Source organism: Pleurodeles waltl, chromosome 3_1 (genome assembly GCF_031143425.1).
Source record: "Pleurodeles waltl isolate 20211129_DDA chromosome 3_1, aPleWal1.hap1.20221129, whole genome shotgun sequence".
NCBI lineage: Eukaryota > Metazoa > Chordata > Amphibia > Caudata > Salamandridae > Pleurodeles > Pleurodeles waltl.
The window spans coordinates 629660587-629684822 of NC_090440.1; the positions used below are offsets into that span (position 1 = coordinate 629660587).

The 24236-nt window shown below is 47.1% G+C and overlaps 1 protein-coding gene across 1 annotated transcript in view; it reads left to right on the forward strand.

Moving 5' to 3' along the window:
* LOC138284401 (mucin-5B-like) overlaps positions 1–24236 on the forward strand; it is a 1991087-nt gene that overhangs the window by 479741 nt on the left and 1487110 nt on the right. Inside the window, exon 8 of the mRNA XM_069223138.1 lies at positions 346–463. Coding sequence (XP_069079239.1) covers positions 346–463 — 118 coding nt within the window. The remainder of the gene's footprint in view (positions 1–345; positions 464–24236) is intronic.

Here is a 24236-nt window from a genome sequence, read left to right on the forward strand (position 1 = left end):
ACCTTCCAGGTTATTACCCTTGTGCCATAGGGATCTGAAAGAATGGACCAGATCACCCACTGGCAGTCATGTTCTTGAATAGAATAAGGTCACCAGCAAATGAGATGCTCTGTAACATCTACTTAAGGGTACTCTGCTACCACTACCTGCCGAGGGAATGTGTTGTCTCCATATATTGAAATACAATACAATACATTTAGAAAGAGAAAATACATGCTAGTGCCACTGACTTTTGTGATGCATTTATGTGTGTGACACCAGTTAAGCAGTCCTATTGCCGAGTTGTATATCAGCTACTTGCTATCGTTCCATATACATTTTGATAAACTAGTCTTTTTTCTACAGGAACTCTTCTTAATGACATTGAGAACAACGGATGCATTCCTGCTGACCAGTGCCCATGTAGACAGAATGGCAAAATCTATGTTCCCGGACAGACGTACTCCAGTCCCTGTCAAAACTGGTACTGTTTAGTACACTTACCCCTTCGCACTCTGTCCTCTAGTTTTTGCAAATTATGTTCATGACATGTGGTAATAACACGGGAACTCGGGGAGGGTGCGGCCTGCTTGGTCTGCTCTCGAAGGGGCTGGGAGAGAGAGCGTGAGAGAGAGAAGAGCCTGCATGCTACTGAACATTCATTTGTATTCCGATTGTATTACATTTTCAGTAAGTAGTTTTTTTAGTTCATATTATATGTTTTATGTCTATTGAAACATTTGTTTTTCCTAGTTTTTTGTTGTTTTTGTTTTTAGTTTAATTTGCTTTTTCTTGTGTGAATTTCTATTTTCCGGACTTTTACTTTGTATTTTGGTCCTATGTTCTGTCTGGATGTTTTTTTTTTCAGGTTGTACAATGGATCCATTACTAGAGGCAGTGAAGCAGAACTTTTTTAATTATATCCTACAGGGAATAGACCAAAGGCAAGCATTGGCAAAGCCAATTTCTCTCTGTAATCACAGAGGTAGAGGCTTTGGCATTGTCAAGACTTTTAGCCATGTTAAGCCATACTCCCTCTAACAGTTAACTTTTGGACTATGTTACAAGCTGCTAAAAAACTGGGAGGTTATGAAACAGTAAGTGCCTACGTGAATTAACAATTAGCAGATAGCAGATAGATTGATAGAAGATTAGATTAATATTATCTATTTTTCTAAACCGGTGTTGTGTCGTTTTTTATAGTGTTTTCACTGAGATACTTTGTGTGTTGGTACAAATACTTTACACCTTGTTTCTGAAGTTAAGCCTGCCTGCTAGTGCCAAGCTACCAAAAGGGGGCGAGCAGGGATAACTGAAGGTGATTCTCCTATACCCAGGCTAGAGTGAGGGTCCTTGTTTGGACAGGGGGTATCCTGACTGCCAACTAAAGGCCCCCTTTCTAACATCCACCATTTCGGGAGTCCAGCAGCAACTTGGGTGAGCCTCCTGTAATTTTCAGCAAGCAAGTAGTGTGATTATGCTTCTCCTGACATGCTACTGGCACCCCGAGGTGAGGCTGACAACAGGGAGGTGAAGGCGGCCCTAACTAGAGTTTTTCCAGCTAAACTCAGAAAACGTCTACAGTGCAGAATTCTAAGCATTCCAAGCAGTGGTTGAAGTTGATTTAAAAAAGTATGGGCACTGTGATGCTCTATGCAATGGTAGGTGGCTCAGTGAGCATGGGGCAGTGTCAAAGGTGTGGCTAAAAAAATAAAATATTCTGTACATTTTTTGGCTTTTCACCATCAGGTAGCTACACATAAAAAACATGAAGCTTAAATGAAAAGCAAATAAAAAGCATTACTAGTCATTGGAAAATGCACTATAGCACATTATGAAACCTCTATTAGTTAATGCACTACAGATATCTGTGTGTAACCAGAGAGCCAGTGAATCAAGAGCCTGATTTAGATATTGACGTACAATTTACTCTGTTACAATGGTGACGGATATCCTATCTGCTAAAATCTAAAACCTGTTATTTCCTATAGGATTTAGATTTTGGCAGACCGGATATCCGTCACCGTTGTGAGGGAGTACCCCATCTGCTAATATCTGAATCAGGTCCTAAGTTTTGATTGGTGCAGTGCATAAAAGTGACTTGAGTATTTTTAGCACTACAAGGTCACAGCCTGTAACAGAAAGCACTGTGGATATATAATCCATTCTTTTAAACTTGCATTACACACAGTATAGGATAGAATGTTCCAAAACGCACAAAATGTTTAAAATAAAATTATGATTCCAAAATAAGATTTTACTAATCCCCAGAGTGTATGTAATGCATTTTTTTACATTACTGTCCTTTCAACACCTCCAGCTGTAGTAAGTAAATACAATCACAATTAGAAACACGCACTTCACATCCCAGTTCATATCTCTTTGCACTACCACTCAAAAAGAATAAATCTTTGTCATCACAAAGCTTTGAGTGATTAGGTCAATTAAAGCCAGTACTGTCTCCAAAGCATCCTTTACATTTGCATATTAACTCGTAGTGCACTTTAGCAATTCTTTCAGGCAAGCAGGCGCCCTGGCAGAAACATTTCTTTAGCTGTCTGCTGAGCTTCCGTTTCACAGCAGGAGATTCACTGAATGAAGCGTCAGCTGAGGCATTTAAACTGTCCCAGCAGTTGTCTTTTTACAAAAAGTAGGAAAATGGTGTTTCATAAATCATAAAATTATGGGCACCTCGTGCCCTTCCAAACCGGCCCACTTCAACCACTGATTCCAAGCACCCAAGGTCACATTAATGCATCATCTGAACAAACTCTTAGCAAAATGCCCAAAAGGAAAGTTCCGCCCAGAGTGAAGCCAAGGAGTTCTCAGATGACATTCCCTCCATACCTCTGGCACCTTTCCTTCAGGAGTTTGAGCTTTAATTTGGCTACATTCAACAAGTTAATGCAAACTTTAAGAGGTCCTTGGCCCAAGGAGCCAATCATCAGCACGTGGGCTGATCAAAGAATACTATTATAAGGTCCCCACGAAGGACCTTCATTTAGCCACATCACTGGGCTCATAGGAGCCAAATAAACCAGTGACAGCTTCCTGCAGTGACTGTCTTGAGGGGTCCTCAGTCGCAGGGCTAAAATCTCATAAGTCAAAATCCTGCCCAAAGTTACAAGGGAAGGTTCAATGCAGTGAAGGGACTCCCTCAACTGACTCTTCACTTGGCTTTCAGAGACCCGTTCTGAAGAGAACAACAATGACAGGAGATAATAATTGCTCGAATGAGTTAGATATAGACAACTGGGGCAAGGAAAGAGAAGCTCTCCCCAGCAAACAGCACCTGTGTGTGGTTACATTAGTGCACAAGTGCATAGCAACGGGTCTGCTCTGCAGGCCCAGACAGTGCCACAGAAGGTCAAGTCACAAAAACACATGACAGAGGCTTATTTCACTCAATCATCTACATAAAAGCAAAGGAGGGAAAGCATATCAGACCAAGAACTGGGTAACTTGTTTGATTATTTTCTTGCCACCCTAGAAGCTCAAATTGAAGTATCATTGGCATAGACTCCCACATCCAGGAGCGAGCTTAAACATAGATCCATCATCCATATTCGGTCAAGGGCATTAGTCTCTTCTCCAACAGGGCTACCTAGCCCCACACAGGACTCTTTATTCTCCATCATTATAAAGGAAGATATGATGGACAGGGCCCTTTTAGGCAATTTCGAAATATGGAGCTGCAGATCAACCTAATACGATCTATTGCTTCAATCTTTGTGGATTTGAGCTGTAGGCTAAGCCCTGTAGAGAATTTTCTTGAGGGAGCAGGGGTGGACGATTCCTGCCCCTGCTCCCCACTGATCAATAAATGAAGTTATCTTCCAGAAATACTATGGTCGCTTGTCAACAGTGTTAAGAATACGGCTTGCGCCCCGAAAAAAAACACAAGTGCACTGCCTTTGAACAGAACCCCCAAAGCCAAACCAACTGGCTGTAATAACAACTCCCCCTCGGTTACGGTAATCTTGGCCCCTCCTGGGACGTAAACAGGGGTTACACCACTTAATAAAAAAGTCTACTTCTACCTTTGGCACTATAGGGGACTTGTCTTCTCCTAAAGTGATCGATGAGAGCATACATGTGCAACCTCCAGAACTACCAGTACCCCCAGCCTCATCAAATACTTCCAACCTGTCAAGAAGGGCAAAAAAGAAATTAAAAAACATTTTTAAAAACTGCGCCTTACAACATGGAGATCTCTGACTACAGGGGTCACCTATATCTCTTATGCAGCTTAAGGGGACAGGTCTTCCAAGCACTTTCCAATATTTAACTAAGGTTGCAAACAAAGCATGGGACACACAGAATATATAGAAGACACAGGTGACACAAGACCACAAGCTGCTTGCAAAAAGCATTCAGTAACTGTACCCCCTCAGAGTTAGCATACCAAAAGTGGCAACAGCAGCCCGATCCCCGCCAATGGTCCTCAAAATACGATAAATGTGAACACTCAAAGGACCAATGTGGTTCTGGTCCCAATGGTCAATGCCTGTGAAGCCGGAGTTACATCACCATCTGCACTCGTTACTGAGACATTAACAGGATCTAAGGTGATCCAAGAAGATGCCAGTTCTTTAGCCCGAACATCAGAAATAATGGTACGCAATGCTCTTTAAGACACAGTGCAGGATGGATAGTATATAGAGGCTGGCCCCTTAAGTTCAAGCTCATCATCAGTACCAGTCAAACCTGCAGCGGTGAACCACAGAATCAGCAGGTGCTACCACCAAAGCCCAATGGGCAGGAGCCAGAAGTCCTTGCACCTACCATCACTCTCAGAGCACAAACGGTAGAGATAAGCATCAACATTTCTTCCTTCATTGACTCAATTATTTGTTCATCACTGCTTCCCAAAAGCCCCCTAGAAGCTCCTAGGATCAGGCAGAGTGCTTATTGACCTTGTGGCACTGCTTTTGGCACAGACATAACTATCAGTTCATCTCTTGTTAAAGGCTCCCCAGGTGCTCCTAGTACCAGCCAAAATGTCTACTGGCCTGGGAGCATCGCACCCAGTAATTCAGTCCAACGGAGCACAAGTCCTGCGCAAAAAGATAACTTGGAACAGGCCCACCCAATCAGAGGGTACCCCGCCTATCTACGGGTAGCTGAGCCCTCGACAACAATCTACAATCAATATCAAGACCTAATGACCAATGACTGGAGGCAACATGGGGTGATAATTAGCCAAAAAGAATACCAAGATCAACTAGCCTGCAATTGCCCCCCCCCCCGGCTCAATAAGCAAGTTCTCTCCTGACTATAGCACAATCAGGGCCCCATTCCTCTATCCCCAGTGGACACTGGGTAAACAATCTAGCCACCCTGGGGAAGCCACATAGGCAGGAACCACAGATATGTTTGAATTGGCTTTCATCCCACACTACAGCCCAAGGGGTACACATGATACACTATACAGAGGATATTTACTATGCTTGTTTCAACCTTGAAGAACTTATCCTCTCAAGATCTAATCTCTGTGAAGTTTGTTCAGATCCCAAATAAAGGGATCTCAGATGTCAAAATGCCTACATGGGAAAGAACTGATTCTAGAGATCTCATTCTGAGGGAATCAAGGGTCTTAGAGGAATGCGGTATTGAATTGCAAAAGATTCTCCCACCTTAATACCTCCACGCGTTACTGCTGTAAGATTCCCCAGGAGCATCCAGAAGGGGGTGTGGGTGGCCACCCATGACTGGTTACTGAATGTGTTGAAAGCTGCAAAATCCTCGAAACTCAAGAAAGGTATGATATGTGATAAGAAACAATGACACAGATGAATTTGGTCAGTTAGGTAATCTCCATAATGGCACCTCGGAGGTTTATTCCTAGTCACCACCAACCAGATTACACTTCACCCTAGATACCCAAGATGGAGCATAAGCTCAAAATTACATCATGGAACGTGGCAAGCCTAAAGGCAACTCTGATAAGTGGTCAGGTGGTGGCATTACTGCAAAGAAGGGACATCATTTGCTTACAGGAAACATGGACGCTTACTTCCACAGTCCTATATGGCTTTTACAAGCTTTTCAAGCCGGCAACACGTGTCAACTTAGTTGGTCGGGCATCAGGAGTTTTTTCTATTTTCATTAAACAAACTGCAGGATTGTGTTGTGGCCTTTAATCAACCCTACCGGCTTTGCAAGTGGCAATAATCACTGGGCTAACAATTCACCATAAAAAGATCTCCTTACTCCTGATAAACTGTTGTCATGACACACAGTAAGGCCTGAAACATCAAGCAACAAATGATCTTTGCAATGCCTTGAAGGTATTCTTCAGGATCACGCCTCACAAGTACGCTGCTGACTGGGGACTTTAAAATCAGGGACTTGGGAAATGCTTCCCCTGGCACCAGAAAGACCAAAGAACAAAGGCAAATAAATGATCTTCTTAACACTTAAAAAATCAATCTCAGCATAATAATTATTTAAAGTCCAATTTCCCCATTACCAGTTTCCTTGTACCTTCAAAGAAATGTCAACAATTGACTACATCTTGCTGTCCGAATTTCTAGCAAACCATCTTATTGACTTTGAGATCCTCAACTGCTGCTGAAGTGATCACAACTCTCTGATCTTAACTGAATCTAGAAGCCCTCATGGTGACCAAGTATCAGGCAGTGGGGACCTCCAAAACAGTTGAATCAATAATGGTAGTAGGATTAACTGGAGGGTCACGATGCCTCAATGGTGACTAAGCGGCTTTGCAAGGCAATGATGGACCCCAAAACTACTTGAGGAGACATTCAAACCACATGGGGCAGACAGACTACAGAGTTAATGGCCTCTTTACTAGCTACTGGGTACCGCAGGCAACCATCGAAGGGAATAGGAAGGAGCAGCCCAATCAGTTTCATAACATGGCCATTGTCACCTCATGGGGAAAACTGAGAAGGTCCTTGCATTGCCACAATCTTAACCGTACTTCTAAAACTGTAATGGACATCACCAAATTGCATAAAGAACATAAAAAACTAGTGTGGGAAGCAAAGAAAGCCTCAGAAAAAAAAGAATGGCTAAAGATACATCAAATGGAAAGAAGCCTAGCCCACTTCTGGAATTATAACAACAAAGTAAAAGGCCAGAACTTAACCAGGGACTATGGGGTTTTGGAAGAAGTCTGAGAAAGCTTAGTATCAGCATTCTACTCTGGCCACTCAGCTGCACCAGGCCACATGGCTACATGAGGGTCTGCTGACCAGCCCACACAGAACCAGGAAGATCTTACAACTCCAGCCCAGGTCAGTAAAATCATTAAGGCTGTGAAAATCAACGGGTGCCAGGACCCAAAGGCCCACCTGCCAGAATCTTTAAATGCACCACGGAGGAATGGGCAAAGCTCCTATCTCCCCTTTTCAATCAAGACTTCCTCTCCACTCAAATTCAAGATGCATGGAGGGGCTCTATCTTGTGCCCCATTTTCAAGAAAGGGGACCAACAAAGCCATCTAACTATCATGTAATTGCCCTACTAGTTCTTGAGGCTAAAGCTTGTGCTCAGTTATTACTCAACAGGGGTGTATAATTTAATAAAATATCTACTTGTCCATGGGACAGGTTGCTTCTTAAAACTACTTGTCCGGTAAAACATCCACTTATCTCTTTGGTGCCATGTAGTGCGGCAACAAATTATGGCAGCAATCTCATTATGTAAGAGCTCTGATAATAGCCTCTCTGATTATGCCAGGTCTACTACTATAGTAGGGCTTGAATACTTGCAGTGTCAATACCTACTATAGCAATTTCCCAATTTTGCCACCTTTCCGCAGATCTACATAATGGGGCTGGAGGAAGCAGTAAGCAATAGTTCCAGGGCTGTTATGCCTTTGAGTCTGCAATCCTACTAACTTGCATGTTTTAAGGATTTTCACCAGCTCTTCTCTAATCTTTTCCCATAATGAGAAAGGTTGGAATTTACTCCTGACAATGGCAGAATTAGAAGTTCTTCCAGGGCTGAGGAAAAAGTGATTGGAGGGAAAATGAACTTGTAAACACTCAATAGATTTTCACATGAGCAAATCTACACATGCTTATTTGCTTGTGCTAAAATACAGCTCACCAATCTTTTCTAGGAGAACGATTTCCTGGTCTACTTCTGTAAGTTCTTGTGAATTCATGAAAGCCACCAATTCAAAGAGCTATACCATAGGTGCACTTTTGTGACTTTCTTTAAGAATTGGGTCTCTAATTAGGTCTGGGGTTAACAAAGACATTTTGTTTTTCTTAAACTTCTATTTCTCTATCTATCGGTTGGCTTTACTGTGAGTGATTGCATTCTGCTCTTCCACAAGGAGCATATTGGCACACAAAGTAGTTTTGTTCAGTGACAGGAACTACTGTGGCAATCAGTGGTGTAATGAAACTGGAGGGGGTGCCCCTGCAAACAACATGGAGGAGCCACCCTTCCAAACTCACTCAGGAAAAGTGCAGTGCTGAGGGGACCACCTGGAGGGGGGCTGCGGGGTCTTTGTTATGCTACTGGTGTCAATGTGTGCTTTTTGAGACAAGATTATTTTTTCTTTTTGCCAGTGTTTGTTACAAGCGTGAAGGCCTGGCAGCTCCCACAACAATACAGTGTTAAAAACGCCATGTCAAAACAAGACACATAGGGGGTCATTACAACATTGGCGGTAAAAGGTGCTTACCGCCGTACAGAAGACCGCCAACACACCGCCGCGGCCGCGGGAGCCCGCCACAGCTATTATGACACACATCACGGAATCCGCCAAAATTCAGACACCCACACAACACCGCCTCACCAAAGGTCAGCGATAAACATGCGGAAACAAATCCTCCACCTCCACGCCAACAGAAACACGCCCATGCCATTACGACCCACGAATCCACGCGGCGATCTTTCAACCGCGGTATTCCATTGGCGGTACACACCGCCGCGCTCAAAATACACACACAGCTCCAAAACACCGCCACATTGGACAATTCAAAATACACACATACAAACAACAATCCCACACATCCAACACAATATAAAACACACACCCACATCACCCACAAACCCCTACGACCTAAAATTAGAGAGAACGCCATAGAGAGACCGCACAGAATAGAGAACCCCATCACACAGAGGCACACTACACCATCACCCACACAACATCCACGCACAAAACACCACATACCACTACACTCACCACACTCATCAACACATACACCACCCCACACCTCACCCACACCACCCCATGTCACGCCAAAGACACCCTCGCTTCTCTGAGGAGGAGCTCAGGGTCATGGTGGAGGAAATCATCCGGGTAGAGCCACAGCTATTTGGTTCACAGGTACAGCACACATCCATAGCCAGGAGGATGGAGCTATGGCAAAGAATAGTGGACAGGGTCAACGTAGTGGGACAGCACCCAAGAAATATGGAGGACATCAGGAAGAGGTGGAACGACCTAAGGGGGAAGGTGCGTTCCACGGTATCCAGGCACCACATCGCGGTACAGCGGACTGGCGGCGGACCCCCACCTCCTCCCCCACAACTAACAACATGGGAGGAGCAAGTCTTGACCATCTTGCATCCTGAGGGCCTCGCAGGAGTCGTTGGAGGAACGGACACTGGTAAGTCAAATCTTAACTTTCATATCCCCCACCTTACCTGCATGCAATCACACCCCCCCACCCTCACACCCTCCCCTATCACCCTAACTCCTCACTAATGTACCCATAACACCAACCACCCATCCCAACCCCAAGACCTGCATGACAGAACTAAGCATGGATACCCATCACTAAAGCATGCCCACTGCACATACCCAGAACATCCCCCCAACCATCAGCACACAAGCCCCCACACAGGAATGCCTGCACTGGGGTACACGCACACCCAACCATTGCACACCATGAAACACACACATGCAATAATCATGTACTTATACCCCCGCAGGAACCCGAAGGAACGTCACCACACCAGAGGGTCCAGACAACACCACTCCACCCCCAGAAGAGGCCCACAGTGACAACAGCAGCTGTGCCCTACTGGATCTTGATGACCAGCCCGGACCATCGTGGGCCTCAGGACAGTCGGTTCCCCTTGCCCAGCCACAGCCCAACACCGAACTACCACCCTCTGGTAACACCAGCACAGCACCCACCCAGCGGGCCCATACCTCCCTACCCAGGACAGATCAATCAGCGGTGTGTCCACCACTACAGGGCACCCAGGCTAACCCACCACCCCAACAACAACAGGGACCTGGGGGCAGTGGTAGTGGGCACACGGTCCAGGGGACGGAGGCACTGGAACACAGGGGAACTGGGAGGGCTGCTGTGCGACAGAGGGTGGACAGGCCAAGGGAACCTACTCTCAACGAGGCCCTCTCCTCCATCATGGGAGCATACCACCACTCCCAGGAGACGATGGCAACGGTCCTGGACAAGTTGCAGGAGACCCTGCATCTGCAGGAGGAGCAGTATTTGGGGTTCAGGGAGGAGCTCAGGACCATCGCCTCCGCCCTGGGCACCATTGTAGGGGTGCTGACGGACTTTCAAAAGACGTTGAGGGACACCGTGGCACTCCAAGGGGCCCCTGACACTAGCCACAATGATGAAATGCCCACCACCACCGCCGGCGCTAGTGGACAGGACGCCCAGCCACAGGACCACCACATCAGCACCCCATCCCCTGCAGACGGACAACCACCACGAAAGCGGTCCTTGAGATCCAGGAACAGGACAGAGCAAGATGGCAAGACCCCGCCAGGAAATAAGACTACCCTGATTGTCCCCCTACTGTCCCACTTTGTCATCCTGTCCAGATTGGAACTGTCCCAGCTCCACTTCCAATGGCCAGATGGGCAATGTACCTGTGAGACTAATAGACTGGACTCTGCCATGGAAATTCTTCCACCATAACCCATCCCGATTTCACAACCCCCCTTCATTTTTCTGCACTTAAATAAACACCCTTGAAACACTAATAAAACTAGAGTCAGTCTATGATTTTGAACTTTGTATTGTCAATTACAGTGTCAAAAAGGGTTACCCATTGGAAGGCCAACATACCAATGTCACACATCACAAGCCTTTCAAGGGTGCAAGCTGTTGACACGTAGGTTACCACATTTGTGAAACTGAAATGGAAGGGGACAACTCAATTAACAAACAGTGAGTGAAATGTAGGTACAGGATAGAGGTAGACGTGTGAAAGTTAATGTAATGTTAAACCTGAAAATGTACTCACCTGTGTCTCACTGGAAATATTGCTGTATGACTGACTCCCTGTTGTCGTTTTCGTCTTCCTCAGCTTCATCATCATCACTGTCCACAGGCTCCACAGCTGCTACAACACCGTCATCTGGATCATCCTCCTGCAGAAAAGGCACCTGGCGTCGCAATGCCAAATTATGGAGCATGGAGCAGGCGATGATGATGTCACACACCTTCTTCGGTGAGTAGAATAGGGACCCACCTGTCATATGGAGGCACCTGAACCTGGCCTTCAGGAGGCCGAAGGTGCGTTCGATCACCCTCCTAGTCCGCCGATGGGCCTCATTGTACCGTTCCTCTGCCCTGGTCCTAGGATTCCTCACTGGGGTCAATAGCCAGGAAAGGTTGGGGTAACCAGAGTCCCCCAATAGCCATACACGGTGCCTCTGGAGTTGACCCATCATATCAAGGATGCTGCTATTCCACAGGATGTAGGCGTCATGCACAGAGCCAGGGAACATAGCATTTACCTGCGAGATATAATGGTCTGCCAAACAGACCATCTGGACATTCATCGAATGATAACTCTTCCTGTTCGTGTACACCTGTTTACTCCTCTGGGGGGGGGACCAGAGCTACATGGGTCCCATCAATGGCACCTATGACGTTGGGGATATGTCCAAGGGCATGGAAGTCACCTTTCACTGTAGGCAAATCCTCCACCTCAGGGAAAATGATGTATCTCCTTACGTGTTTCAGCAGGGCAGACAACACTCTGGACAAAACATTGGAAAACATAGGCTGGGACATCCCTGATGCCATGGCCACAGTAGTCTGAAATGACCCACTTGCAAGGAAATGGAGCACTGACAGCACCTGCATGTCAGGGGGGATTCCAGTCAGATGGCGGATTGGTGACATTAGGTCTGGCTCCAACTGGGTACACAGTTCCTGGATTGTGGGACGGTCAAACCGGTAAGTCACGATCAAATGTCGTTCTTCCATTGTCAACAGGTCCACCAGCGGTCGGTACACCGGAGGATTCCACCATCTTCTCATATGTCCCAGCTGCGGTGCCTAAGAAGGACAACAGCGAAGAACCAGTCACTATTCCTCCAGGTATGTACCCATAGTTACACACAAGACTACACCACTCACAAAACCCCTTCCTGTGTGTGTGTTGATTATAGGCCTAGCTATGTGTGACGCAGTAGTAAATGAAGCCATATGGGCCCCTGAAGTGGCGGCTGCCTGACCTCTAAAATGGGACAATGGAATTGTGGGGTAACTGCGCTGGCGTTGGACACCGTCGTGATATGCGGTCGTAGAGCACGGCGCAATGCTGCATTGGTTAACATTGGACCCTATGGGTCCCAGGAGCCAATGAACAGGTGCGCCGGCGGGGATGATGCGCCCCGCCGCGGACGTCACTGCCGCGGACGTCACTGCCATTTTCTATCTGTTCAATCACTAGATACCTGACCTTCGACAGGAGAGGACCTACACTGCTAGTGCTGCTGTGACCTCGGTCTGGAAGCGACGATGGCTGCTGCGTCTGGGGAAAGGGCCCCTGCCTTCACTGCACAGGAGTTGGAGAAACTTGTGGATGGGGTCCTCCCCCAGTACATGCTACTCTACGGACCTCCAGACCAACAGGTCAGTACACAGGGAGCACGTTGGATGGGCTATGCCTGGGTGGAGAGGGCTGGTTGGAAGAGAGAAGGGTGCAGAGTTCATAGAACATAAATGCATGGGAATGAATGGGCCACATGGCCAGAGTAGGGAGGGGGCCACTCACATTGACGGTGCAGTAGGTAATGACTGTTCCTCTTTCCTTGTGCATGTCATGTAGGTCAGCGCCCACCAGAAGAGGGACATTTGGCGTGCCATCGCCAAGGAAGTCTGGACCCTAGGGGCCCACCAGAGACGGGGCACCCACTGCCGTAAGAGATGGGAGGACATTCGCCGCTGCAGCAAGAAGATGGCGGAGGCTCAGCTGGGGATGGCCTCCCAACGTGGGAGGGGTGCCCGTCGCACCATGACCCCCCTCATGTTCAGGATCCTGGCGGTGGCCTACCCGGAGTTGGATGGGCGCTTGAGGGCATCACAGCAGACACAAGGGGGTGAGTACAACCTCATTCTGTGGATTTTGCGTGCAGTGGAGTTGTCTGGGTGGGGGAGGTGGGCAGTGGGTGTCCCTAGGCCAGGGTGAGTTAGGTAGGCAAGGCCCCTCCGTAATGTAGGCCATGTGGCACTCTACCCCAGCTCAGAACAGTGGCAAGTTGATGTATAGTTGCCCCTTTGCCATCCATGTGCGCAGATTTCTACCATTGCCATGTAGGCCATATCCCAGACATTGCATGTGCAGAGGGCAGGAGCACGGCGTAATGCCTGGGGCTGCTGCGTCTGTCTTGTCCGCCAACGGTAGCGGTATGCCATGCACCAAAACTCTCTTTCTTCTGTCTCCCCCCCTTTTCCTGCTCTCCCTGTCCTTTTGTACATCAGCATCATCAGGCGGAGGTACAGTGGCACCGGAGCACGAGGGAGCTGCATCCCACATGGCCATGGAGGGCCACACCACAGACTCTGAATGCACCAGTGGGACGGAGGGCGAGGGGAGCTTCACGTCAGCCACAGGATCACCAACCAGCGACACTGACTCGTCCGCCGATGTGAGCTCCCCTGTGGTGGCAGCACCATCTGTGCGCCCCACTTCTACAGGTACAGCCGCCACCTCCCCTACCAGCCCTGCCCTCCCAGCAGCCCCTCAGCGTTCGCCCCGTGCCCGCTCACCCAGGAGGGTGGGCATCACGTTCGGCCCAGGCACCTCAGGCCCTGCCCTTGTCACCCCTGCTGCCCTCAGTGAGGAGGCCATTGACCTCCTCAGGTCACTCACTGTTGGGCAGTCTACCATTGTGAATGCCATCCAGGGTGTAGAACGAGAGTTGCAACACGGTAATGCATTCCTGGAGGGCATTAATTCTGGTCAGGCTGTCCTTCACGAACCCTGCAATCTCTGGCCTCAGCACTGATGGCAGCCATTGTCCCTGTGTCCAGCCTCCCCCCTCCAACTTCCTCCACCCAGACCCAATCCCCTGTACCCCAGCCCATCACAAGCACACCTACAGACCAGCATGCACACAAGTCAACACCCAAAAGTAGCTCAAGCAAACATAGGCACCACACACACCACAGGCACTCACACAAGCATCACACCCATACAGACACAGCAACATCCACTGTCTCCACTGTGTCCCCCTCCTCCTCTTCTCCCTCCTCCCTCCCAGTGTCGTCTACACACACACCTGCATGCACCACATCTACAGGCACTAGGACTCACACCAGGACACCCAGCACCACAAGCCGCTCACCTGCACTCACCACCACCACTGCCATTACACGTCCCATGTGTCCTCTCCCAGTGTGTCTGTGACGCCCCCTCCCAAAGTACACAAACGCCGGCAATCACTCACCCAACATCCATCCACGTCACAACAGCCTCCAGTACCTGCACCTGCACCCAAAACCCCTAAAGTGACACCTCCTACAACCACCTCCTCTTCCTCCACTCCCATACCCCCTCCAACTACCCATCCCAGTGTCCGTCAGAAACTGTCCCTATGTCAAATTGACCTTTTTGCCCCCACCCCCCCTCAAATTCATCAGTCCCGTCGTAGCGCCTCAGCCAAAAAGCCTCCAGTACCAGTGGTGCGTGTTCCACCAGGGCAGGCAGTAGGACACGGAGCCAAGGCACTGGCAGCCCACCCCCTGTAAAGGCTCTGAAATTGGAGAGTGGACAACGGGACTGTGTCAAGACTCCTGGTGGGACTACAACTGAAATGGGATCGAAGGCGATTGGTGAGTCAGCTGTAACTCCAAAAAAGGTGGGGAAGGTCCCGATAAAGTCTCCCCAGCCTGTTGTGAGTGTCACGGCGGAGAAGTGCGCCATCATTTCCGGCGGTCCAGACACAACCGCCAGCACCGTCGTTACTGGTCAGGAGACCACCGTCAGAGTCACAGCCCAGGAGGGCCCAAGTATCGTCACTGGTCAGGAGACCACCGCCGGAGTCACAGCCCAGGAGGGCCCAAGTATCGTCACTGGTCAGGAGACCACCGCCGGAGTCACAGCCCAGGAGGGCCCAAGTATCGTCACTGGTCAGGAGACCACCGCCAGAGTCACAGCCCAGGAGGGCCCAAGTATCGTCACTGGTCAGGAGACCACCACCAGAGTCACAGCCCAGGAGGGCTCAAGTATCGTCACTGGTCAGGAGACCACCGCCAGAGTCACAGCCCAGGAGGGCCCAAGTATTGTCACTGGTCAGGGGACCACCGCCAGAGTCACAGCCCAGGAGGGCCCAATTATCGTTACTGGTCCAGAGACCACCGCCGGAGTCACAGTCCAGGAGGGGCCAGGATGCCACAGCCCCGCTGGGCAATGATGGAACATCATGCTACACACCAATGTCCAGTGTGGAGATCGTCATGCCACACACCAATGTCAGTATCAGAACCGCCATGGCAAAGCACCGCTGAACAGGGCACAGACCGCCATGTCAAAGCACCGCTGAACAGGGCACAGACCGCCATGGCAAAGCACCGCTGAACAGGGCACAGACCGCCATGGCAAAGCACCGCTGAACAGGGCACAGACCGCCATGTCAAAGCACCGCTGAACAGGGCACAGACCGCCATGGCAAAGCACAGCTGAACAGGGCACAGACTGCCATGTCAAAGCACCGCTGAACAGGGCACAGACCGCCATGTCAAAGCACCGCTGAACAGAGCACAGACCGTGTAGGTATGAATAGGCCGCCACATCAGGCATCCTTATCCCATGTGCAGCTGGGACAGTGACAGGACAGGAACTTTCACGGGGAGACTCATCCAGTCCGGACACCAGTCCCACCCAGTACCAGTAGAGAACTGCATCTACTTGAGAGACTGTGGCTTTGCACTCCCCAGGATGGCACAGTGGGCAAGCCACCCACTGTAGAGACTTGAGAGACTGTGGCTTTGCACACCCCAGGATGGCACAGTGGGCAAGCCACCCACTGTAGAGACTTGAGAGACTGTGGCTTTGCACTCCCCAGGATACATCAATGGGCATGAAGCCCCGTCGTGGATCTGGCTTCGCATTCATGTGGCTGAGGTGCCCCCCCTTCCCCCTGAGGTGCCTGTAGTGTTTCTATCTGATGCCCCGGCAGTGTTCTCTCGGATTTTGGTCAGGTATCTATTGTGGGCCTCGCCCATGCATTTTTTGAGTGTTGGTGCACGGACATTGTTGTGTACATATCTGCACTACTTCTTGTATTGTGTATATAATTATGACAGATTTCGACATATATATCAGTATATTTTTGTATGACATATATATTGGCACATTACAATGTTTGACCGCAATTCGCTTTGTCTTTGCATTCTTCCGGGGAGATTGTGGGTTGTTCATGTGATATTTTTGACTGCATTGGTGTGTAAGTTGTGATATGCGAGGGTGGGGGTGGGGGTGTTTGGTGGGTGTCCCCCTAACTTTTGCCTCCCCCCTCCCCCGTGTCGTAGGTGCAGTACTCACCGGTATCTTCGGCGCCTACGTCGCTGTTGTTCGTAGAGGAGCAGAAAGATAAGGGCAGGTAGTATATGGAGTTCCGGCTCCATGGAGTCGTCGTTCCTCGTGGAGTGTGTTCAGGTGAGCGTTTTCCCATAGCAAAAGCTGTTTCCGCTGTGTTTTTATCCGAGGTGAATCCGCCCCGGAAAAGGTGGCGGATTGGTGTGTTCTGATACTATGGGCGGTACATTGTCTCCCGCCTGTCTGTTGGCGGTGACTGCCGCGCTGCTTGCCTGTACCGCCGTGGTGGGCGGTGTGTTAAAGTGGCTGTCTTTGTTGGCGGTTTCCGCCAGGGTCATAATTCCCTTTTTTTGGCCGCCGGCCTGTTTGCAATCTTACCGCCGCTTTAACACAGTCCGCCAGGGTTGTAATGACCCCCATAATGACGAAACCATAAGACTCACGAAAAAAAATTCAAATTGGTTGGCTTTGCCAGTGCTTGTTTATTTTCATGCTTCCCATAATCTTGTTGAAAATGGTTACACTGATTTTCCATTGGGAATATTTCTTGGAAATACTGGCATGCATCAACACATTTTACTAAATGACGCTTCAAAAAAACAGCACCTAAAATTTCATAGTAGCAAAACGTTATTTTCCTGCGTGCATTTATTTCTGAAAATTTCGTTTTAAAAGCAAAGAATCATCACTCTTGCTTACAAGCTTCTAAAAACATTTGCACCTAATCAGAAAGCATTCTGGGAGCATCATACTTACCCTGATATTATGAAACTCTTCAAAAGTGTGTACACTGTTTTTTTTTTTTGAGGAGTCAGTCAGTAGTGTATGTGACCTTAAAACCTTTTTTTACAGCGCTCATCCTAATAAAAAAGGCTTTTCATTAATGAACCATAAATGCAAGATCGAACAGCATTAACTTATGGACACCCATATTACTTCAAATGCAGACAGTTCACTTTTCTGTAAATTGGCAGCCACAGGCTTTGTACTGCAGGGAGTTAGGCCTACTTGTCCCAAGGACAAAATAAACATGAAAACTTGTTGCACTTGACGCCAAACATGTAAATTCCACATCCCTGCTCAAACAGTTAGAGGTCTGGGCTCTGGAAAATGACATTCTTCCATTCTTTCAAATAGGTTTCCGAGCAGCTGTGGCAACTATAGACAACATCACTACACTTGCTCTCTGCCATCAAGCAACTCTAAGCAAGCAACTTCCGCTCTTCTGCTGTTCATTGATTACAGCACAGCCTTTTGTAGATCGCCCCACGCGATGGAAAATGTTAACTTTGTTGGGCAGTCCTTCAAACCTCCTAATGGCCTTTTTTCTCTTTACTCGGACACATGGGTTTGTGTAAAAAATTTGCCACAATCTGTTACCTCCAACATCACCACTAAAAGGTTTGGAGCAAGGCTGCGTTCTTGAAACCCTGCTCTTCAATCTTTACACAGCTTTGGCTGACAACTGCAAGGCCTTTCACGACTAGGCCACTTGACCCTCCAACATTCTTCAATGCGCAGACGATATAATAATAATGGATCACACCAAAGAACTTCCTTATGGCAAATCAGGACAATACCAAAGTAGTAAACGTTAGGCGCAAAAAGAAGAAGAAATCTCTCGCTTGGCACATGGGCACTATGACCATCAAATCAGCTTTGAAATATAATTATCTAGGGGTCTGGTTTACAGATACCTCTAAATCCTTGGCCCATTGCGGCTCCCTAGAAAAAAAAGCTACGGCCATTACATACAGTCTTGCCTGTCATAACAAGAAATTATAAAGCCCCTCAGCCAATTCAATAATCAAGTCATAAAGACTTCTCTTCTTCCAGCTTTACATAATGGGCACCTGGCCTTCCCTGGTTCCTGTGCCCTTCGCTTGGAGAATGTTCAGGCCTCTGGCTATAAAAAAAATATCTCAATGGCCCAGGCATCTTCCCGGATCTTGAATCTGCCTGGAATTCGGCCTGGTAAACCAACTTGTGAGTCAGAAAACCTTGAAATATTACTGATGGATACTGAAGGTACCCCCTGAACTCACTTAAGGCCTGTTTGAGAGACACATTTGACAGACTAGGAAACCCATGGCATCGGCAGTTACAGAGGGCAATTGCATTGCTTCAAATCGAAATCTCAGTGCTCACATTGACCTCTATTCCATTTCAAGGCATGGAAAATGCAGCTGTGACTCATTTATTACCATTAAGACATTGCCTCTTTAAAGACCAAAAATTACCCCTGAACATATCATATTTTGCTGGGAGACCCCAGCCTTACCTCTCCAAGGTGATCAAAATTCAGGTGTGTACAGGTATTATGCACATGTGACTGCTTAGCCTACCAATAGCAGATTTTAACCCAACATAGGTCAACTGTTAGAACTGGTGTCTCTATTTGGCAGAGGTATACACCCTTGTCCAAATAGGGATGACAATTCTAGTCAGGGCAAGTCACACACAATCCAAATAATCATGTGCCCACCCTCTGGTAGCTTGGCACTGAGCAGTCAGGCTTAACTTAGAAGGCAATGTGTAAAGTATTTGTGCAATAAATCATACAGTAACGCAGTGAAAACACTATAAAAATACACCACACAGTTTGGAAAAATAAAAAATATTTATCTGATTAAAATAAGGTCAAAACAATTAAGATCAATAAGTACAAGTTGAAATATGAATTTCAGAAGTTGTAGAATAGTCTCTTTTCAAGAAAGTAAACAGTTAATGCTTGATTTCACAAAGTACCTGGGGTGTGCCAAAAAACCCACAGAAGCGGAGATGCGTGAAAAAGATAGGGTGTGCGTTGGATTTTCTGGCATGGCATAGATGTTGCGTCGCTTCTTTTCCTTCAGCACAGGGTTTGCGGTGATTTTCAGCAAGCAGTCTGGGGTTCCTCATTGTGGTGCTGGATCTTCTTGACGCCCAGAGATGATGTGGGGATGTTCTTGACGCACTGGAGAAGGCACAGGTGCTTGGGTCGATCCGGTGACGTGATGAGTCGAATCTTCTGTTACAAGGCAAACGCTGCATTGATGTTCTACTCGGGGAATCGGGCTGCGTCATTCCGGCTCAGCTGTGCGTCGTTCCAGAAGGGCCGGGCATCGAATCTTCAGTTGCAAAGCAGCCACTACGTCAGATCTCCACTCGAGGACTGGACTGCATCATTCTGGGTCAACTGTGCAGCGATTTCTCAGTTGCAAAGCAGGCTCTGTGGCTTTTCTGGCAGCCTGTGTGTTGATTTTAGGTGCACAAGGAGATTCTGTATTTGTTGAAGTCTTTTTGGCACTGAGACTTCAGGAAACAGGAGGCAAGCTCAATTCAAGCCCTTGGAGAGCACTTCTCAGCAGAGGCAGAGGTCAGCAAGGCAGAATGGCAACAGTAGGGCAGCAGTCCTTCACAGCAAAGCAGGCAAGGTGAGTCCTTTGGGCAGCCAGGCAGTACCTCTGGTCCAGTTGCAGGGTCATTTTCAGGAAGTGTCTGATTTGGTGTGGTCAGGGACCAGTTTATGTACCCAAAAATGCCTGTGAAGTGGGGGAGACTTCAAAGAGTGGTTTTGAGGTGCACAAGGTACAAGTCTGTCTGGCAGGTTTCCAGTAGGGGGTTAGGCAGTTCATTGTGTGAGGGCAGGCCACTAGCTTTTGAAATGTAAAGTGTCAGGCCCTCCACCCTCCCAGCCCAGGAAGACCCATTCAGTATGCAGATGAGTGCAGGTGTGACTGAGTATCCTGTGTTTGTGGTTGTCTGGGTGAAATGCACAAGGGAGCTGTCAACCAGCCCAGCCAGACACGGATTGGAGACAGGCTGTAAGGCACGGATGGATTTAAATGCAGAGAAATGCTCACTTTCTAAAAGTGACATTTCTAGAAGAGTAATATAAAATCCAACTTCACCAATACGCAGGATTTTCCATTAGCATTCTGGCCATAATAAATATGACCTGTTTAGTCTTTTCTGATCGGAATCTAACAATCAACCAGTATATGAGTGTAGCCCTAATGCTAGCTTATGAAAGAAGCAGGCCTCACAGTAGAGGAGAATGAATTTAGGAGTTTTCCAATACCAGGACATATAAAACACACAGGTACATGTCCTGCCTTTTGTCTGCATAGCAGCCTTTCCTGTGGGTTACATAGGGCCTACCTTAGGGTTGACTTATATGTAGAGAAAGGGGAGTTTGAGGCTTGGCAAGTACTTTTAAATGCCAAGTTGAAGTGGCAGTAAAACTGCACCCACAAGCCTTGCAATGGCAGGCCTGGGACATGATTAACGGACAACCTATGTAGGAAGCACAATCAGTGCTGCAGGCCCACTAGTACCATTTAAGTTACAGGCCCTGGGCACCGTTAGTGCACTTTACTAGGGACTTATAGGTAAATTAAATATACCAATTAGGTGTGAGCCAATGTTACCATGTTTAAGGGAGAGAGCATATGCACTTTAGTACTGGTTAGCAGTGGTAAAGTGCGCAGAGTCCTAAAGCCAGCAAAAACAGTGTCAAAAAAGTGGAGGGAGGCAGGCAAAAAGTTGGGGGAATATCACCCTAAGGCTGTCAGGTCTAACATCAACCATGGGCAAGATGGGGCATGTAGACTGTGTAACTTTAAACAAGAACCATGGCACATTTTCTCTGCTGCTGCCCCTTTCTTGATGCCGTCAGAAGGTCGCTATTGAAACCAATCTTCCTGACAAAGAGAGCCCATACTTGCCAGGAGGCCTCTTCGATACGTTTCCTGCAAACATGCGCAAGATCCTTTCCAAGGTGTGCCAAATATGTCAATACATCTGGAGTTCACCTTCAACTCTGCATTAGGGTCACAAACCCTATTAACAACACTCAAAAGCTTATAACTGATTATTACATTCAGGAACATGGAAACACCTAGCTACTATGGCCTAAGGGTGACTTACGGGCTGCAGCACTTTTATATACCAGTCAGGCTAAACTTTAGTAGTTTATATATTTGTATTCTAACTACTCAGTCTTTGGCTATTATGGTGTCCCTTTAAACTTCTAGCACCTTATATAATGTTAGCATACCAATTCAATGTGTGGGTGCAAGTGGTGCTCATGGTGGTTTTGGCAACAATTTTATTTGCCAATTTTGAACATGCATTATTTATAACGACTTGAATAACAGTAAACTTAACATTGACAATGATGTGTTCCCAATTGTGAACAGTGCATGAACAGCTTCTAAGAGTGTTAATCAAATAAAACATTCACAAACAGTATCAGTATGAGTACTTGTAATCTCAGTTCAATATGTTATGCACTGTTTTGGGGAGGGCCTTTGTTGATAATTGGCGATGGTCACTACATTTTAGCTGGAAGTTTTTGTGAGGCCTGATATTTCAATGGTTCTGATGGTGTTTTTGGAGACCATAAAATAAAAAAGTTTGTGTTTTATTCTTCTGCTTGATAAAAACTAAGAAATTATGAACAAAAGTTAATGTTTTGTTCGGGGGGCTTCCTCTGGACTAGTAGAAAGTTGCCCAGGCCCTTGAAAAGGCAATAGTATGCAACTCAATGGGTTTTGTGTATTCGTTCATTTAGGTGTAACCATATCAGATGAGACAGAAACAAATATGTGAGATATTCTGTATACAGACAATTTTGCTTTTTTGAACTCAGATGTGAACTAGGCAGCCAAGTTCCAACCTCTATTAAATATTTAATCCTTTTCATTTTTCTCTCTTTCACAAAATATTGGCTATCCTGTCTCTGAAAATTCAGCATGACAGTATGTCTCACAAGAGCAGTGTGACTGGCTTTAGCTTAACAGTGTGAACTAGGCAGCCACGTTCCAACCTCTATTAAATATTTACAGTCCTTTTCATTTTTTTTGCCTTTCATAAAATATTGGCTATCCTGTCTCTGAAAATTCAGCATGACACTATGTCTCACAAGAGGAGTGTGACTGGCTGAAGCTTAACTGTGAATGGCTTCTGTTTACTCAGCTAGAGAGTAGGTACTGCCAGAAGGAGATGAGCTCTCACAGGTAAGGACTGTATCGTTTAAGAATTGGACCTGGAGTAATGAAGATTACCACTAAATAACCAGAGCATTTTGAGCTAGAAGTTAGTTCCAGAGACACATGAATGTACAGATAGCTTATCATGTAGGTAACTATAACAGAGAGGAATACACATCTGGCTGGAAGTGGCATAAACATGTTTACCAACACCTAGGTGTGAACCCTTGCAGCTCATGCACTCATCTGCCTGTTAAACTGCATCAAATTCAAGGCATGCATTTGCATACAAGTTCTGCAAGGATAAGGGCCAGAACTAGCAAAGGAAGCATTAGAAACAGGAGTGGAGGGGCAAAATCCTCTTACATTTTACACTAATTCTTTTATTGGAAACAAGGGGGCACCACTCCACTTATTTCCTTAATGACAAGCAATTCATATTTGCTGGCTTCCAAAAGATAACCACATACTTCATTACAACACAATTTTGTACCTTGAGAATAATAAAGCCATGTTTAAACATCACCTGATGGAGGGGGTGCTGAAAAATAAACTGCCTTCACCCCCTGCTCCTCCCACCAGAAGGCACAATATAAAAGGCTGACATGAAAGCAGAGGAACTGCACCGTAAATAAGCGTAATCTTCACATCACGCGGACGTCAACACATCTCTGTTTTTGAGAGGCTTGGTTCTTAACTAGCTGGCTACTGAAACCCATTCCTTGACTCCTGAAAGGTAACAGAACATTTCCAGCCCCCTTTCAACAGCAGAGCTGGCACCGAAAGAGGAGGAGCCAAGACCTGGAGATTACAGAGCGGCTGTATACATATACGAGGAGGTGTGGCTGGCCTTCTAACACAGTGGGGAAGCAATTACTTGCAAAGTGCCAGGTCCTGATACAGGGTGTTAAAGCAGCAAGACCGTAGCCATGCTTCAAGAAAAATGTAGCAATACAATCCAATTTCTGCAACAGAAAAGCGTATATTTTTCCCTTGACCACAGGTGGCAGCATAAAGTAGCATGCACACTTTCAGTGCAAAGACCTATGGCGGGGTTGCGAGACATAGGCCCTCATTCCAACATTAGCAATAAATGCCGCCTACCGCCGTGCTGATTGCTGCCAACATATTGTGACTGCGGTGGAATACTACCGGTACCATGACCCACACAGAGAAATCAACCACTATACAGACACACACAGAAGTCCACCAGCCCAAAGGTCAGTGATAAACTGGCGGTACCAAAACCCACACCGTTACACCAACAGAAATACGCCCGCAGCATCATGACCAATGAATCACTGCAGTGGACATTCAACCGCGGTAAACCATTGGGAGTACATACCGCTGCGCTCAAAATACTCACACACTAACAAAACAGCACCACATTGGAAAATTCAAACTACACACACCAGACACACATACACACACCACACCCATACACCCACACCACTATAAAACACACACCCACATTACCCACAAACCATTACAATGAAAAAAAATATTGCTAACTGAAAGAGACAAGCCAGGTGCACC